The 18,991-nt window shown below is 46.8% G+C and overlaps 1 protein-coding gene across 1 annotated transcript in view; it reads left to right on the top strand.

The window, feature by feature from the left end:
- KALRN (kalirin RhoGEF kinase) overlaps window positions 1–18,991 on the top strand; it is a 535,107-nt gene that overhangs the window by 181,418 nt on the left and 334,698 nt on the right. The window contains exons 7-9 of the mRNA XM_081815029.1: window positions 8,200–8,391; window positions 12,214–12,345; window positions 15,699–15,929. Of these exons, the coding sequence (XP_081671155.1) occupies window positions 8,200–8,391; window positions 12,214–12,345; window positions 15,699–15,929 (555 nt within the window). The remainder of the gene's footprint in view (window positions 1–8,199; window positions 8,392–12,213; window positions 12,346–15,698; window positions 15,930–18,991) is intronic.

The raw sequence follows: 18,991 nt of genomic DNA, 5'->3' as shown, positions 1-18,991 counted from the left end.
GACCAATGTTATCTTTGCTAAGTACCGGGGCTGCTCCAACTTCTTTCCTCTCTCCACCCCACAGTGACAGATGGCTTCCACATGGTTTGACCTACTGTCTGGCCAGACCTGAGGAGATAGTCATCCATCAACTGCCCTATTTGGCCCCCTCGAGGGCACCCTGTGGTTTGTGGGAGGCAGAAGTTGGAGGTTTCATTTAGAGCTCATCACATCTCATAGCCATTGCAGAGTTTCAAGCATGGACAGTTCTTATTCCAGATGTTACTATCCCAGTGGCCATATGTTTCGAGGTGGGATCAGCAGGTTTACATGGTAGTGTTAAACTAATTAATCATAAACTGATGCTTTAACAGCATCAGGACCCAAAGTGGGTTTGATACTAGCAAAGATGTAAGCAATACATATGGTATCATTAAGCTGGAAAGAGGAGGTGAGGCTCAGCTTTTTCCATTGCTCTGGCAAGATCTATCTTCTTACTGATACTGAACGCTACTCATGAAGCCTCTGAAAGCTGTGTGGGAAAATCTCCAAGTATTTTTCCTTATGGCTCTCTCTGACTGTGACAAAACAAAAACTTAAATTAATATAAGCTGCAGGGCATGAGAAAAAGATAGCTATAAACAGAGGGGTCATACAGACTAGGAATCAGGAGGCCGGGGTCTACTCCCAGTCAGCCTCTCTTTCGGTGACTTGGAACATACCACCTAATCGACTAACAAAGTTTTAAACACCTCCTGGGTGGATTCAAGAAACATCTGGGTTTTATTGTTTTTTATCCTAACTGTAAAATGAGACTGTTATATGAACTTGGCTTCTAAAAAACTTTAAATGAAGTATGTTTATATTCTTTTCCTTATTAAAGCAGTATTTGCTCATTAAAACTTACCTATTTCGGGCGCCTGGGTGGCTCAGTTGGTTAAGCGACTGCCTTCGGCTCAGGTCATGATCCTGGAGTCCCGGGATCGAGTCCCACGTCGGGCTCCCTGCTCAGCAGGGAGTCTGCCTCTCTCTCTGACCCTCCCCCCTCTCATGCTCTCTATCTCATTCTCTCTCTCAAATAAATAAATAAATAAAATCTTTAAAAAAAAAAAACTTACCTATTTCATTGGTAGTAAGTTGTGCCTTACTTTTTAAAAGAAAGCTTTATTAAAGTAAAAAGAGACGGAGGAGTTTTAGTAATTACAGCTTTCATGGAATACAACCTGACCAGATTCATTAAAGATACGTTAAAATAATTTGTGAAACTAAAAAATATTTAAAATACTAAATCTATTAAAAGTAAAAATACTTCACAACCCCTAGCATTATTTGTAGAGGAAAAAAGCCCCAAACTAGAAACAACCTTTGTGTCTCAATAGAAAGAATGAGTTCAATAAAAATAAATTCCCCTTCGTTCTAACACCCATAGATAGCTGAGGCTTTGATGTATTAACATCAGTGCTGCGAGCAAGCGCTGGGGGATAAGACACTATATATTTCCTCTGTATAGTTTTAGAACATTTTCCCCCAATTACTAAAAATATGTATATCCCAAAATTATTTTTTTAAATGCTTCTCCATACATAAAAGGACTGAGATGACAAAAAGAGACTAGAGGAAGTTCCTACCACCATGCAAATCTGTGCAAAGTAAGCATTCAATAACTAATAACATTCGGGTGCGCATCCCCGGTATACATAATGTTAGTAATATGTACATTCTCAGCTGAGGCCCTACTGTTTATATATTTTGTACTTAGCATTTTGGTTTAAGATCCGATGTGCATTTGACCCAAGTGATTTTGCTGAGTACCTTGGCCCTCGGCCGGGTGTTTGCCTGGCTTCCCTCCCTTGACTTTTAGATTTGGAGAGTCAAGTTCTCCGGGGCTTGTCTGGACTGAGCCCCTTTCAGGAATGTGGCCCCTATGTACCCGTTATACCTCACCCCCTGTGGTGATCTTATGGGATCACAACTTCCATTTTCATAATAATAACTTAAGAGCTGCAGTCCATTAACTGGAATGGAATTGAGAACCCTACGTGCAGAACTCACTCTTCCCAGAGATGAGACAGCTCTTCCGTGGTTCCCCTCTGCCTCTGAACATGAGAAGCGCCCCTGGATGACTAAGTGAAGGACCGCAGGCCTGGCCTGGGGAGGAGGCTTCTGCCACCTTTGGCAGTAGGGTCAGTGATGAGGCAAAGGATCTGTCCCCTTGTGTGAGGACAAGACTTGCCTACTTCTGGGCACTCTGGATATGCCAGAGTTGTGGAGATGCCCTAAGAAGGCTATCCCAAGAGACAAAGACCTCTGCTTTTCCAGCTTAAGGTATGAAAGGACACTGTGTGTGTTGCAAGGGCATGGCTCACAGAGTGAGTCACTTGCTGATTCTGAATCTCTGATCTCTCTGGGTCAGGGAAAGACCTGTGGGCAATTCAGGGCCCCGGACCCTTGAATCCTAGGAAAAGAGTCTCTGCCACAGAGGAGATGTGGCATGCAGGGCAGTGTCCTGGCAAGTGATGAGAGCAGCTTTGCCTGCTGTAGGGTTGGGCATCCATGGCAGGCTTCTGTGGAAAAGGACTCCTCCTCAGGGACAGGAGGGGACACTGTGGCATGTTCTCTGTGAAATACAATGGGACTTTGGGTTGTTGAAATATCTGCCTCTTGTTGGAATAGTTGATAGATTTTTCTGTTTGTTATGCTTTTTACTAATACTTTGATTTGGTTTGCACTTAATTTGGTGAGTTAATACCAGTCTCCGGAAACTGGATGAGGGAGATGTCATATGTCAGACAACAGACTAGATGCTTTATGTTATCTCACGTAACCCACAGGAGAGAGTTTCTGATTCAGCCTGGGGACATATGGCCAAGATGTAAAATTCACCCTTGCTTTTAGGAGTGAAGTGAATGGGATTCAAATAATATAGTCAACAATGATCTGCTCTTGCCATCAACCCCTGGCCCAGAGCTTAAGGTTACCAAAATGATAGCTTCTATCAAATATTATTTCTAGAAGAACCAGTATCTCTTTCAGAGTGTACTGCGTAAGATACTTGGTTTAGGGAGAAAATTTATCTAGGTTTTTAAATGGAAAGTTATGATTATCTTGCAAGCAACTTTGCCTGGTTTTGTAGCCAGTGAGGGCAGCCAGGAACCAGGTTCAAAGTGAGACGTTTGAGCAGGACTGAAAACTTTCATCAGGGTTCTGCCAACTAGTTCTTCCAGGAGGGTGACCGCTTGCTTCACTAATTTCAGTTATTCACAGCAGGGGGCAAGGTCTTGGGAGAAGGGCCATCCATCCTGTGATGTCCAATTAATGACTGCAGGAATGAAACAGGAAAACAAAATTTAGGCAACAAAAGCAGAGGGAGGGTGTTAAGTATAGAGGGCTTTTGAGTTAGCGAGATTTTTGCTGCGATTTAATTGTATTTTCTATTTGTGACCAAAGTGATGGTGGGAGGGAGAGGCCCTGGCAGGGTGGCAGGTTGGACGGGGTGGGTCATGCCTCACTCCATGCTGCAGGTGCATTGCATTTTGAAGAGTAGATCCTGTTTACATCTTGGACTATGCGATACTGTGAATAATGATAATGTAAATTGCACTGCATATATATGGGGGATTTAAATTAATAAAGCAGTTTTGAGGTAAGGACTTAAGAAAATACTCATGAAACTGGAATTACTAGTCACATTACTAACTTCTGGCCAGGGAAACTGGTTAGTCTAGACAGCTCAGCTCAAGGGAAGGGTCCGATGAGGAGAGGGGGAGGGAAGCATCTGGTCCTTGGTCACTTGGAGGCTGAAGAACTCAGGGGACCCAGCTGCAGCCATGGCCCACACATGACAGACTAGAGAGCAGAACCATGATGAAGGGCAGAGACATGTGGACAGCCGAGGCTGGGCTATGACCACTCCAGGGTAGGCAGCACTATTCTCCCTGTCTCACCCCGTGCAGAATTCTCCTTGCTGACCCTTGAGCGCAGAGTAGTCTTTTAAACGCATAAATCAGATCATGTTGGATTTTTGTTGAAAACATTCCTGTTGCACATGGACACTTGAAATCTTTGAGTTACCCTTGTTTCTTCAGTTTATGCCTTTCCTCATAGAAGAGGGTTTGGGGAGGGGAATAGATTTAGTCAGTATTCCCCTAGTCAGCGCTGAAGATAAGACAGAAGAGGGGTGCCTGGGTGGCTCAGCCGGTTGGGCCTCCAACTCTTCATTTCGGTTCAGGTCGTGATCTCAGGGTTGTGGGATCGAACCCCATGTGGGGTTCCATGTCGACATGATCGAGCTCCATGTCAGATAGACGTGGAGCCTGGTTGGGATTCTCTCTCCCTCCCTCTTCCCCTCCCCTGCTTGCTCTCTTTCTTTCTCTAAAATAAATAAATAAATAAATAAATAAATAGGACAGAAGAACACTGTGGCCTCCTGTGTTCTTTCTACATTCAATCTGGAGCTGACCGTGCTTACTCAAATAGAATGTCTGAGATTATTTAGTTCAACACCCTCCTTTTAAGGATAAAGAACCTGCGGCACAGGGGAGGCAAGTGACATCTCAGGGGAGTGTTAGAGCTGGACCAGAACTCTTGTCTCCTGACTCCTGGCCAAGTGAATTTGATGCCCTTGACTGATGGACAGCTCTAGCTCTGCAGATGAAAGGGCATTTTAGGCTGGCAAGGAAGAAGAGCAGGGCCAGATTGGAGGGAGTGGAGGACACCCCCGGTAGGGAATGGAAAGGCCGTAAAGAATGAAAATATCTATTCCTATTGGCCACGTCCCCAAGACAAACCTGACTCCCAAATGCTCCTTAATGGAGGCATAAACAGTGACACAGAAGAACCACAGGGATGGATTGACCAAAGGCCATGACATGTCATTTATGCATAATGACTAAGCACCCCTATTTATTCACTCTTAACCCAGCTCTCTAACCTGGCTCTTTCTTTTCAAGTCATTGGAGACCTTCTCTACCATTCCTCTCTTTTCATTTGGTTTTTGGCTACTGTTTAGAATCTAGCTGCGCATTTGTCTCAGGTTCTAGGCTGAAGGCAGTTGAAGAAGGTGATGATGATGAACCGGGGCCACGTGACTTGCCTGCAGCGTTTAGCTATTTTGAAAGGGGGCTGTAGAGAAGAATAATGAGCAAATTCATGAGTCAACATTATATTTATCCCTCTCTTGTGAGGAATACTCCCTCTACTTCTTTTGTGAAGCATAATCATCTGTTAGTTTTAGTAAGACATTTCTCTGCCCACTGATAAGGAAACAAAAAGGCATTTACTGTGCTGGTCTCCAGAATGTGAAATGTAAGCTGTGGTCTTTTGTTTGTTTGTTTTTAGCTTTCATTTGTGATAACAGGCTTCGGGGTTGAAGGGGACCTTGGAGGACCACCAACCTCACCACCCCCTTCTGTGCAGGAAGCCCCTTCCCAACATCGACGCCAGTGGTTCTGATCCCTTTCCTCTGCATCCCCACAGCGAGTTGCCTCCGCCTCTGCAGAAACACTTACTTCATTTTGCTCTAAATTGCAGTTATATGAGGACTTTTCTTGTCTCAGCTGTGAGCCCCTGAGGGCAGGAATCCTGTCTCATTCCTCTTTGATCTCCCACAGCCCCCAACACAGAGCCTGGCCAACTCTCCATAAATACTTGAATGAGTGACAAAGTGTTAACACCCTCCAGAGGCAGCCACAGTTAGACATCTCTAATAGTTAGAAAGTTCTTCCTAAAGTGAGCAGAAGTGTGCCTCCCTGTGTTCTCTGTGGGGAGCGAATGTAAACAGGCAGTGATGACAAAGGGCCAGGTATCCATAAGATGACCATGAGGGATGCTGGGGAGAGGCTGGTGCCCAGCTCTTACTGCTTTTCTTGCTTCCCATCTGGCCAAAGCACACAAAGACTTTCCCAGGACAGGAAAACCCAATAACACTAGATAAATCTGGATAAATGTGGGACGGGGAAGAAGGTTTTCCGGATTTGAATCCAGTTTGGAAGGACAGCTCTATCACACACCATCAGTGTCACACCTGCATCCCCTCAGCTGGCCCTAAAGGTCAAATGCAGGTGGCTCCCATATAAACTGATCGCTTCCTGCATTTCTCTGGCCATGGTCACTCTCTGACCTGGGAGGTGTGCTTGGCCTCTGTGTAGGTCAGGCTGGAAATGGAATTACTCCAAAGGAACCCTCAACCATGAGCAATCGGACTTGGTGCATAAATGCCCCAGATACCTCACCTCCCGGTGAGACAGCCCAGGAGTTGTTCTACACAGTTGCTTAAAAGGCTTCAGGAGGGATGCGCTTGTAGCACTAGCCCATTAATAAACACATCCTTTATTCATTTTCTTTCCTTTTTTCTTTGACTTGCTCACTCCCTCACCTTGCTTTCTGCAGTCACTTCCAAATAAGTCATCCAACCCAAATCCTTGTCTCAAGGTCTGCTTTGGAGGCAACCCAAACTAAGGCAATGACACAAGCAGGAAATTTGGGGGAATCCAAATGTCATTCCTTTAGAAGACAGAACTGTTAAAATCAGTACATGCCTTTTTCTCTCTCTCTCTTTTCTTTCCAAGTACAGAGTTGGTTTTTCTATCAGTTCTATAAATAGAGCTTAATTTTAAGGAGAATCTGTGTCCTAACTCAGAAAACAAGGCTGGTAATGATTCCTAAATCTTTGAAGGATATTTATTTCAAATAACAAGAGTCAGTAATATTCTAGCTCTATTAAGGAAATGTACTGCGTCAGAAAGGTCTTAGGCCAGACTAAAGAAAGAGATTACACATAGAGGTCATTAGACATCAGGATGGATTTGTGTTTGAGCACTACATTTAACCGTTTAAACTTCTACAGAGGCCTTTTAAAAGAAGAGAGGCCTTATCAACCTGGCTCAGGTTTGGGATGGAGGACTTGAGGTCAGGGACAGTTAAGATGAATAGGGACCATGAAGGAGGAGGGGAAGGAAAATAAAGAACCTTCATTTACCCAGTATTAATAAACTATTCCTGAGCTCATAATAGAGCCAGGAGAAAATGCCATTGCTGAAGAATATTTCTTGTCATTTAAGAAGATTTGTAACAAAGAACAAAGGTGCGCAAGCAACTTGCTGCCCTAGTCCTTTTTCAGGCAGACATTTTGTGATTCAGAAAAGCTCCCTGTGGATGCCACAATATTACTTGATTGTTTTGACACCTCAGACAATCAATAAGAGGTAGCAGTTAAAAATAATCATGCTTGCTACTGTCTTAGGTTTGTGGGGTTTTTCTTTTGTCTTGTTCCTTCTTGGAGGGTTTTCTGTTGGCCTGGTAGGAAACAACACACTTGGTCATGAATTTTTAATTGGCAATCAAAGATGGGAATGATTGTAAACAAAGCACATGATGAGCGAAGTTAGCAGGGCCAGGAGAGCCCTACAGATGCTTTTTTGGGATAACCCACAGATGCCTTTTTGGGGTTAGGTAGGGAAATATCCCTAAGTCTAGTAAGGATAAGAAGGGATTCCACTGTTTGTTCGTTTGTTTTTTTAATTTAAATTCAATTAGCCAACATATAGTACATCATTGGTTTCAGATGTAGATTTTTAGCATGGAAGAATATTGTTGCTTCCAATGCTCTCTTTATTTAAATCTTGACTGATGGCTAGCGTCCCAGCTTTTTTGGTAGGGAGAGGAGCAGGGCTTCAGCAAATTCTTCTCTTGGCAATAGGAAGATGTGTAGACGTCACGGGACATGTGTTCTTTGCTCTTTTTGATGAACACCACTGCCCGTTGTAGGTAGCCGTAATGCCCTGAGTCTAACTCTCTCCTGAGCAAGAGAGGTGCCTTCGCCCTAGTTCGAGCCTCTACTTCCAGAGAGTGCTTCTTAAAAGCGCCATGCTTCCAAGATGCTCCACAGAAGCACCATGCTCCTGTGACATGACCTCGTTGAGTGTGGGGGTTACTAAGGCCGTCCAAGTAAAGCAACCACATAGTTGACATAAAAATTATGTTGGTCCCCAGAAGGAAAGATCTCAGTTACTGTACCTCCTATCAGTTGAAATTTTATGTTGCAGGAAGTCTTTCTCCTTCCCTAGTGTATCCAGAAATGGGTACACTAATGTGGCCTACACTAGCCTCTCTCAGACGTTTTGTTTTGAGTAGGCTCCTTCCCCAAATACCCACTCCCAAAAGTGCTCAGTGGGTGTTGTTCTAGCTTGCCCCACTAAGCGCTCCCTCTCCTCTGCTTCCCAGAATGCCTATGTCAACATCAACCGCATCATGTCCGTGGCTTCCCGCCTCTCCGAGGCCGGTCATTATGCCTCGCAGCAAATCAAGCAGATTTCCACACAGCTGGACCAGGAGTGGAAGAGCTTCGCGGCTGCCCTGGATGAACGCAGCACCATCCTGGCCATGTCTGCGGTGTTCCACCAGAAGGCTGAGCAGGTGAAGCCAAGGGAGCTGCTGTGGTGGCTGTTGGTCAGAAGGGTGGGAGTACATACGCTGTCTGTGTAGAGAGCCTCTCCTCTCTTCCGGAAACACACAAGACCCCGCTGAGTCATTGCAGCGGTAACCCGTATTCTGTGGCTTTCCTGGCACCTGTGTATGCAAGGACACATTGGTCACTCTGGGTAGCTTTGCTTAACATCCAAACAAGAAGGAACCTAGAGCTGTTTACATTCTGTTTGGTAGTTTATGGTTTTGTGTGTGTGTGTGTGTGCGTGTGTGTTGACCGCATTCCCAGAGCGTAGATAGAAGGGGTGAAACGAAATACTGATCATTGAGTGCTGAGAGCAGGGGGAAATTAATCTTACATAAGCATTTGCTATGGATAGTAATAAAGTAATAATTATACAATGGATAGAAATAATAATTATTTGTTGCTATTTACTTATTGGCATTGGTCAGTGACATTACTCACCCATTGCAAGAAGGAGCACTAAAGCTCAGAGACATTATGTGACCTTCCTAGGAACCAGTGGTGTGTTGGAGCTGGTTCTAAGCAGCCTATGGGGAGCCAAATGTCAAATGTTCAGGAAATTTGTGAGCTGGTTATTAAATATAGCCATTACTTAAAACTAAATTATATAGATTTACGGTAAATATATTAAAAACAAAGGTAATAGAGACTCAAAACTCATCACTCATATTTTACTACAATTTATTATTACTTATGTTCTTGAAATTATGTGTATTTGTCTCTGTGAAAACACTATATAGTTGTGTGGATAGCTCCTGATTAACTCTTCTCAACTTCACATTCTGTAATGGCACTTAGACCAAGGTAGAAGTTTTACACCATGGGAGTCATCAGATGCTACAAACTAGGGCTTGATTTATTTTTTTATCAACTGGAGTCTTAAGAAAACGAGGAAAAACATATTTTGAAATGCAGATTAACTTTAAAAATGTAGCCTGTCTGTAGCTGTTACATTGTGAATAATAGCACACCAAATTGAGGAAATATTCTTCTGATATTCAAAATGTTCTTCTAAATATTCTAGTATTCCATTTAGCACAGAAGTCACTCACATCGATGATGAATGAGTAATGCTCTGACATAAGTCTGGAGGTATTTTCCACTTTTGTGTTACACCTTAACATAAGTGAAAATATCAGTTAGCTTTCATATAAGTTCGTTTGCAAACAAAAGCATCCTGTGAGAATCAGTTGGCTATATAGAATTTACAATAAGGAGCACTGTATATGTTATTATTCTTTGTAAATTATGTGCTATACATCCTTTATATCAGTGAAGTTTACAATACACTTGTGTATATACACAGTATACACACACACACACACATGCTGGTGCTTAAACATTTACTAACACACCACTGCAAAAATCACACAATCTATGAACAGCTGGGATTTCAACTGAGATGTGTCTAACATTAAAGCTTGTGGTTTTAACCTCCAAATTCCTTTCTTTGTATGACATTTGGGTAGCTTATAGATGGTGGAGAGTCCTAGATGAGGTCATACCTTAAATCTCTCCCCCCGTTTGACCCACCTAACACGGAAGGCGGCATGGTATAATTGGAAGAGTCTAGGCTTTGCAGCCAGGCACATGTAGGTTCTAATCATTAACTCTTAGGCAAGTCACCTCACCATTTTTGGCTTGTTTCCTCATCTCTAATACAAGATAATCGTAAACCTCACAGCACTATTATAAGAATTAGAGATGGAACATGTAAGATGCCTTTTGTGCTTTTTAAATGCTAGACATTACTACTGGTTTGTGCAACATATTATCCTGGTATGTTTATATTTCCCTCACCTGTGTCTGTTTCCACCTGAGACCTTCCCAAAGACTGAAATACTTGTGTCATAAGTCAGGGGCAGCTCCACACATTGAAAAAAATCTAGACTCTTTTTTTTTTTTTTTTTAGGGATCATGGTGATAATGACTGATAATGACTAATGAACTCATGTCTAGGCCCAGGAGAATACTCATGTTGAATCTCCCATTCTCTCTTCAACCCTACCACTTGCACATTTTGTTCAAAGTTTATCCAGATTGGCAAGGGAGGCTCAGGACTTCCCTTTCTGTATCTCTGCCTTTCTCTCCTTGAGCTGACCATTTTGTGGGGTCTGCTGTAGGACTCTTGTTAGAGTATTACAGAGAAATCCCAAGGGCCTTGGAGAGGTGCTTCCCCCATGGTTGACAGATGAATATAAAGTTGCTTTCAGGTTCCTCTGTAAAATGGTTATTGGGAGAGTGAAGAAACTTCCAAGATGTTAGCAAGTGTATGCAATCTGATGCTGGATGGCACCCAGCATGCTTCCAGAATTGTTAAGGGATGGCCTAATGGGATAAAAACATAGAATGAAAAATCAAGCATGACAGCCACCAGACCAGGGACTACGAGCTGACGGACACTGGGACTGGAACTCCCGCGGTTACAGAAAGTGCAATGCCAGAACCAAGAGTAACTGGTAGAGTCAGCTTCTAGCTGATGTTTCCTGACTTGGACTGCTTTGGATCAGAAGTAATTTTATTTGTATCTATTTTTTAAGGCAATTTCCTCAGGTATTACCAGTCCTTCAGGGAAATTCATAAACCATGCTTCTTTTTAGCTGGGGGAGAAAAAAACAAACACACGCCAAACAACAGATTCAAGGCTATTTTTTCAAGGCTATTATGTGTTTATTTAGGCAGCTCTTTTATTGTCCTCATATGGACTGTTCTAGGCAATGAGATAAAAAGGTATTTAGGCAATTAATTTAAATGGAGCTGCGCAGGGGCGCCTGGGTGGCTCAGTTGGTTAAGCGGCTGCCTTTGGCTCAGGTCATGATCCTAGAGTCCCGGGATCGAGTCCCGCATCGGGCTCCCTGCTCGGCGGGGAGTCTGCTTCTCCCTCTGACCCTCCTCCCTCTCATGCTCTCTGTCTCTCATTCTCTGTCTCAAATAAATGAATAAAATCTTTAAGAAAAAAAAAAAAATGGAGCTGTGCACCCAGGCGAGAGGAATCACAGACAGAACCATTCCAGACGGTTGGGTGAAGAATTATTTGCATTTTAGAGGTGTATTTTTTCATCCAATAAATCAGTGATTTCAGTTAGCTCACCTTTTATGCATGGAGACCCATAGTCTTCCACAGTTGTTAATTTTAATTTTTAAATAATTTGCTGTCTGTCGAGATCTATATCTATGTATCCCATCCCAGGAGCCAGCGCTGCCATAGGCATGGTGCAGTCTGTCCCCCTAAGCTGCCCCTCCCCTCTCCCACCCCTAAAGATACTGACCCAACAGTGGGGATCTCGTGGAGCTTTCATCTCCAGCCCCTGTGGGAATGGCCCCTGCAAGTTCCCTGGGGTACCTGATAGCCTTGTATGAGCTGTTCTTTGTTCCGTCTCACAACCCACTATGCCTGTGTGGAAACATCCCGTTACATTGCATGCAGCCTCTCCCGTGTGCCTGTGAGTGTGCATAGGACAAGGAGTTCTAAGGTATACATGTTCCCACACTTTGTAGCCAGTGTGTGGGTATAGCCTATTGAACACGTAGACGGCTCCTACCCCAGCGGTTTCACAACAGTCATCTCTGTCTGTGGAAACCACACTTCCTACAAAGGAGCTGTGTCTGACTTCTTTCGTGGGGTTGGTGTTTGTAGAATTAAAGAGAAAGACTCTACCCTCTGCAGTGGTCTCTGAGGCTCCCAGAGGCCCTAATGCTTCTTCCCAAGGTATCTGACCAGATCTACAAAATCTGCCCATTGCCCACCCCAGCGCTCCCACACTGACCCAGCTGCTGTCTCCTTCCAGTTCCTGTCGGGAGTGGATGCCTGGTGCAAGATGTGCAGCGAGGGGGGCCTGCCCTCCGAGATGCAGGACCTGGAGCTGGCCATCCACCACCACCAGTCCTTGTATGAGCAGGTGACGCAGGCCTACACAGAGGTGAGGACCACGCAGGACACGCAGGGCTCATGGGTGTGTGTGGATGTGGGTGAGTGGCAAGAGCACTGGCCTGTACGTTGTGTAATAGCCTGGGTTGGACTAAGAAGAAGAGAGAGGCCATTTTTCTCCCTTTAGAGACATCTTTAAGATCCTTGATCTATGAACAATGAGGTCTCCAGCCAGGAAGCAGAGACAATGCGGCCATCAGCAGGTACCACCTTGTCACACATGTGCCTATGTGTGCATGCACATGCACACACACGCGCACACACACACACACACACCTCCCTCACCCTATGTGTGAAGATCAGACTCTCTCCCCTGGAAGACGAATATGAGCAAGCAAGGCTGTGCTCCTCAGTGTGCTTTCTGGCTGGCGGGCCAGCCCTGCCACCCCTTTAATGAAGCAGCTCATCAACAAATACCCATTTTCTCCCCAGAAAGTCCAGAGGAGAACTCACCGTGGGGTGGAGATAAGTGTTTGCAGGAGTGAGAAGCTGCCATGGAAGTGAAAGACAAATTAAAAGACTCTTTCACTGAAAAATCAAAGGCCGGGTGCATGGTTCAAGTTAAGAAGGGCAGGGGGGTCTTCTTGAAATTGCTTTCCAAGGAAAAGGAAGGGGGCATATGTGTGGACTTATGCAAGTGAGTGAGTTGACTAACCGGTGTGAATTCTGAGGGAGAGGCTGAGGGACATAAAGAGATGGGCTAATTAAGGAAGCTGGATGAGTAGGGGAAAGTGAATTCACATCTGTCCCATGGGCAAGGAGAGTTGGAGCTGTGTTTCTCCAAGTGGGTTCTGGGACCACTTGCCTCAGACTTGTTCCTGGGATCCACCTCAGACTGCATCAGAATGTCAAGAAGTAGGGCCTGGAACCTATATTTTAGTCAATATTACACCGGGTAAATTTGACGCATGCTGAAGTCAAAGAACCAAGGGCTTCTACGTGAGAGTAAATGTTTTGCCACAGTCAAAGCTGAGTTTGACTCTCAGCCCCCTCCTTATCGGTGTGACTTCAGGCAAGTTACCTAAGTACTCTAAGCCTCACTTTCTTCTGTAATGAAGGTGATAACACTCGTCTGTAGTTTGAAGGGTTACAAAGATAGTGCCCATGTAATGCACGTGGCCCAGTGCCTGACAGTAATAAGTGCTTAAAAAAATGGTAACAGGTTTTGTTATTGTAGGAGGCAGAGAGAAGGACTTGTGAGCCAAATCTGATCTCATCAGCTTTGGTCCAAATGGCCCAAGGCTTTCTCTTAGAACAGAACTGTGGGTCAAGAATGGCCGTGGGTCAAGAATCTCTAAATTTACTCCTTGTAAGATATAAACACAGAGCGTACAAATGACATTCATATCATACTTACACGTTTCACACTTGTGGGGTGTTTGTGTCATTACAGAGAGACACGATATTTCTCCCAGTGTTTTCTCAGGCCCTATCCCTGGGGGACACAGACACGACTCCAAGCCCACTTCAGAGGTCAGTGGGCCATCCCTGCCTCCTGCAGATGTGGACTGAGGCAGAGGGCTGGAGCTCTGTTGACTTGGATTTTAGGACTTGGCCTTCCATCTCTAACCACCCTGCCCTGGACAGAGCATGGTGCCAAAGACAGCATCTGCTTGGAGTTCCCTGAGGAGAGCTGTCCCGGGTTTGGCCACAGGATATTTGTCTTATTCACATCTCTGGAGGGTGTTACCTTTGTGTCACCGATGAGATGCTTCCTCTTCGCCTCCCCGGGCAATGCATTACGGGAGGCAGGCATGGTGGGATGGGGTGGGTAGAGGTAGTCATCTAGATCGGCTGTCTTCCTCCAGTCAGGCTTCCTCTCCTGTCTCAGCTACAGTACTCTCGGCCTAGTATTCCTCTTAGTCACCGCCCCCCAGCCCCATACCGTTTCTGGTGCCCCATGAATAGGAGGTAACAGAGGCCTTTGTGTTGCCGAGCCCTCAGCAAGCTATTATCAGGACATGAGGGTGGGGTAAGGGGAGGCCGGAGCCCAGCAAACAGCTCTTCATTCATCATCCTAAGGCCAGAGGTAGGAGCACACTGGCTTCCCCACCTTGCTGGAAGGGAAAGACCGTCTCAACTCCAAACCAACTTTGAGTTCATCATTAACCAAATTAACTTAGGGCCTTAAAATCCCCTAACTCCCTGGTCACCACTGGTTTAAATTGGAAAGATACATGCTCTGCTGGGTCCTCGACCAGCACTGGTGAGCCACAGGTGTCGATCAGATGATGCCACTTTGCAGAAAGAGGGGTGCCTGTAATTGTACCAAGATTCCAATAAGGAATGACAGGGAACGTCAGCCCTGTGGGTCTCAGCACTGAGGGTGAATGTTGGGGAACGCAAGAGCATAGCTATTGTGTCTACAGTCGAAGGGTCCCTCCCTTACTCTGCATGTTCTGGAAAGATGGGGATATTACCATTCTCAGGAGAAAACAAGGAAGTTGTATAGAAAGAGAGCAAAAGAAGGATAAATATAGAGGAAAGAACATGAGGAGGAAATAAGGAAGACAGGAGAGAGAAATGATGATAAAGATGCTGATGGTGAAACTAGAATTAGGAGCCAGTCCTCCCTGCCGGGGCCCTGTCCTGAGCGCTCCACATGTTAACTCACTCAGTCCTCACCACAACCCTGTGAGGTTGTCCCATTCCTATCCCTATTTAACAGACAAGGAAACTGAGGCCCAAAGAGGTTAAGTAACTTGCCTCTGGTCACATGTCTGGAAGTTGAGAGCTAGGAAGAGGAAGTGAAGAAGAAAGAGGGAGAGGGCGCCTGGGTGGCTCAGTTGGTTGAGCAACTGCCTTCGGCTCAGGTCATGATCCTGGAGTCCCGGGATCGAGTCCCGCATCAGGCTCCCTGCTCGGCGAGGAGCCTGCTTCTCCCTCTGACCCTCCCCCCTCTCATGTACTCTCTCTCATTCTCGCTCTTTCAAATAAATAAATAAAATCTTTAAAAAAAAAGAAAGAGGGAGAGAGGTTTATGGTATCAATTCATATTTTGGTTCATTTCTGAAACGAAGTTCTGCCGCTCGACCTACTCAGTGAATCAGTCAGAATATGTGTCCGGTATGATGGACCAGGCACTGTTCTGAGCACTGGGGACAGATAAACAAGGCAGAGTCCCGGCCCAGTTCGAGGGGGAGAGAGACACTGGCCGCGCAGCTCCCCTCCCCCAGGCCAGGGCTGCACGCGCCGGGCCGCTCTGGCTGGTGCGTGCCTTGAGCGTCAGGGGATTCCCGGTCCTAACGAGGGACCCCCCCCCCCGCCCGCCGGGGCCGACCCTGCTTGCTGCCCCGCGCCCCGCCCGCCCCTCGGTTCCCGTGAGCTGACCTCTCCCTCTTGCAGGTCAGCCAGGATGGCAAAGCACTGCTGGATGTGCTGCAGCGGCCCCTGAGCCCTGGGAACGCGGAGTCCCTCACGGCCACGGCCAACTACTCCAAGGCGGTGCACCAGGTGCTGGACGTGGTGCACGAGGTGCTGCACCACCAGCGGCGGCTCGAGAGCATCTGGCAGCACCGCAAGGTGCGGCTCCACCAGCGGCTGCAGCTCTGTGTCTTCCAGCAGGACGTGCAGCAGGTACCGGGCCGCTGCCCCCTCCTCGCACCCATCCCAGGCAGCCAGACGCCCCCGAGGCCCTGAGGCAGGCGATCAGGCCCGGGAACCCCCGACAGGCAGAGGGAAGAGGGCCACTCGGCCCCAGCTGCGCCCACCCCTGGACTTCCTGCCCAAGCAGCCTCAGAGGGTCCTGCTCACTCTGGTGGGGGGCAGGAGGCTCCGTCAGAGGCCGAGCGCTTCCTCGCGCTTACACGGCATGGCTGTCTCTGGGCAAGAGCTTGACCCTCCCTCGGGCAGGAGCTTTCTAGATGGCTCCAGGGCCGGGGGCGGGGCTTATTTGAGCACTGTCAGTGTTGGACCATGCACCGTGAGCTCACTTCTCGATCGGGGAGGCAGGGGGTCTGCCAAAGTTGGGGGGTGGTTGGGGTACAGGGCCTTTGGAAGATTCTTCGGCAAGGTTTTACTTGGCAGATGAGATTTAAAACATGGGCTGTTAATGATTAGAGGTTATTTCTGGCTTAGTCTGTCTTTTTGCATTATTATACCAGTCATAGCTTTTCCCTTTACCATAAATGATAAAGAAATGGTTATATTTTGACCATGAAAGGACAGCCTTTCCAATGAAATAGCCCATTCTTTTTCCTCCTACTTTCTCTCTCTGTCTCCTTGGGGATCCCTGGGAGCTTTGCTCTGGTGTGGATATTCTGGGGGATGGGGAGCTAGTTGGGAGCTGGAGACCGACGTTGGAGCTTAACATCACCTCCTTGCTGATTTCACTGTGAGAGGCAAGGGTGGGGGCACTCATGCTATCAGACTTTTCTGTGGCCAGCACATAATTTCAAGTTTGTACCTATAAAATAACATTTCACACTCCTCTGTACCCTCTGTGATTACCTCTGCGGTATACCCTCTGTGGAATCGGCCAGTTGTAATCAAAAAGTGTATCAAAATATACATGGAACCTGAGAGCCAGCTGGACAGGCCTTCACAGCTGCTGTTGGGAAGGGCCCCAGTGCTCAGTGCCCTGAGACCGAGGGAGGGTGGAGGGAGAGCAGGGCATCCTATCACTGGCTGTGACAACCTCTGGGAGGGGGTTCGCCATGTGACCAGTCCTGGGAGTAGACAGGCCTTCAGGACTGTTCCCAAGTCTTGGGCTGCCCTAACTTTGTTGCAGACACCCCCTCCCCGCCGCCGCCCCAGGCTGGGGCAAGTGATTGAGTCATCAGAGGTGACACCTCAGCCTCCGGAGAGATGGGCATTTATGTGCTGGCCCCGGCTCCGAAACCCTTGTGGGGCCTGCTGGGAATGGAGAAGCAAATGAATCAGTTGCCCACTCCTACCATCTGGAACTGTCCAGATAAATACATCATCCCAGAGCACAGGAGAGCACGGAGTCCGTCTGTGATTGAGACAGAGGGAGGTGCCAGCCTCCAGAGGCACACACGGGGTTGTTACTCTTTCAGTGAATATGGAATGACTCATGGAGGTAACCAGGCTGCGGGTTGTGCCACGTCCTTGGTGTGCTCTTTGCCCTCCTGCTGTTTCCGCGGCTGTTGTACCAGGATGGGCACTGGAGAGGTGTAGAGGGGCTGCGAGAGGGGCAGGCAAAAGCCTCCCCAGCAGGAAGGTGGCATCCAGACTTGGATTGTCTGGGAACTGCTGTTCCCAGACTTCTCTGTGGCCACCATGACATCCACACGGAAGCTAGGAAGAAAGTATAGTAAAACTACACCTGGGGCCATTCTATATCATGCTCTTAAAAATGAGAGTATTTCTGGAATTGACACGCTATCATTTCCTCTCTACCATACCGATCACGTTGTCGGCACTGAGCAAAAGCAAGTAGAATGTTATGAGGTGGATGTGATGGGTTCAGATTTTCCATGAGGACTGAATCCCCCAGGATGGCAATTCCGTTGTTCTTTTCAGGTTGTGTGACTCTCACTTCTGGAACATAACTTCATTTCCCCGTTGTCCCACACAGGCTCTCCCTCCCCATGTCAGTGACACTGGCATGGGGGGGGGGCACAGGTGAGTGTGGAGAAGCAGGGGCTGCTGCATCTGCTGGTGGGTCTCCAGGGTGTACCGTATACCCAGGCAGTCATTAGTGCCCAGCAGGTGTCTGAGCTGGTGCTTCAGAAGGCTTCTGGACATAAGGCACTCAACAGTTAGGGTGAAAGACTTGGACTTTGGTCTCCTGACTCCCAGAAGCTTTATAGGTTTATCATCTTTATTTTGCATGTTTCATCTCATCTATTCCATATCTCCTGGAGAGTAGAAACCACGGCTACTACTTCTCTGTGCACCTCACAACTCTTGGCTATATCTGACGTGAGGCTGGGGTTCTCTTTATATTTGCTGCCTTGAGCTGAAATTGTCAGAGGACCCCCAGTTTCTGTTTCTGTGAGGTGAACACCGTTTAAGCCTCCCCCTCAGCCCACGCAGTAGTTGCTCGTGAGTAGCTGGAGTCTGCCTGCAGGAATAGTGATGTGAAAGTCTTGAGGGTCCCAGGTGTTTACAGACAAGGTAGAGGATGCAGCCTCAGGGCTCACAAAGTATGCTGGTGCTCATCAGTTATTCAGAAAGCTCTGTCTTCTGCAGTGGGCCTGGAACTGCACTGCATTACATTCTGGCAAGATGCCTGGTTCATTAGAATGGCTCAAGACATACCCATTTGAAAATATAAAGAACAGTTCGACCAGAATATGCCATTCAGTATGCAGGGCAGTAGAGTATTGATGGAACAGTTATATGCAGAAGCATGAGAAGTCAGAGTTGGTGTCTTGAGGGAGGAGAGAATTGACTGAACCATATAGTCTGGATCCAAGATTCTTGAGCACCTTGGGGGGTCCAGAGATGTTTACTCAGCAGCCTCAGTGGAGAGCTCGTGAGCGAGCATCAGTGGCTGGAAGAATACAGAATTGTGTAGGAACACCGGCTCTGCAGGCAGACACCCTGAGTGTAACCTGTTCTTCAAGTCTTGGCGTGTGACTGGGCAAGGCATTTCACCTCTGGTGCTTCTGCTTAGTGACCTCTAAAACAGGAATGATCATAGTACCTATCTCAGTGGACTGAATGAGAGA

This window comes from Leptonychotes weddellii, chromosome 1 (assembly GCF_054177405.1).
Source record: "Leptonychotes weddellii isolate Sample4059 chromosome 1, ASM5417740v2, whole genome shotgun sequence".
In the NCBI taxonomy this organism is placed as follows: Eukaryota; Metazoa; Chordata; class Mammalia; order Carnivora; family Phocidae; genus Leptonychotes; species Leptonychotes weddellii.
Note: the sequence above shows the minus strand (reverse complement) of the source record. Positions and strands in the feature narration are given on the sequence as shown.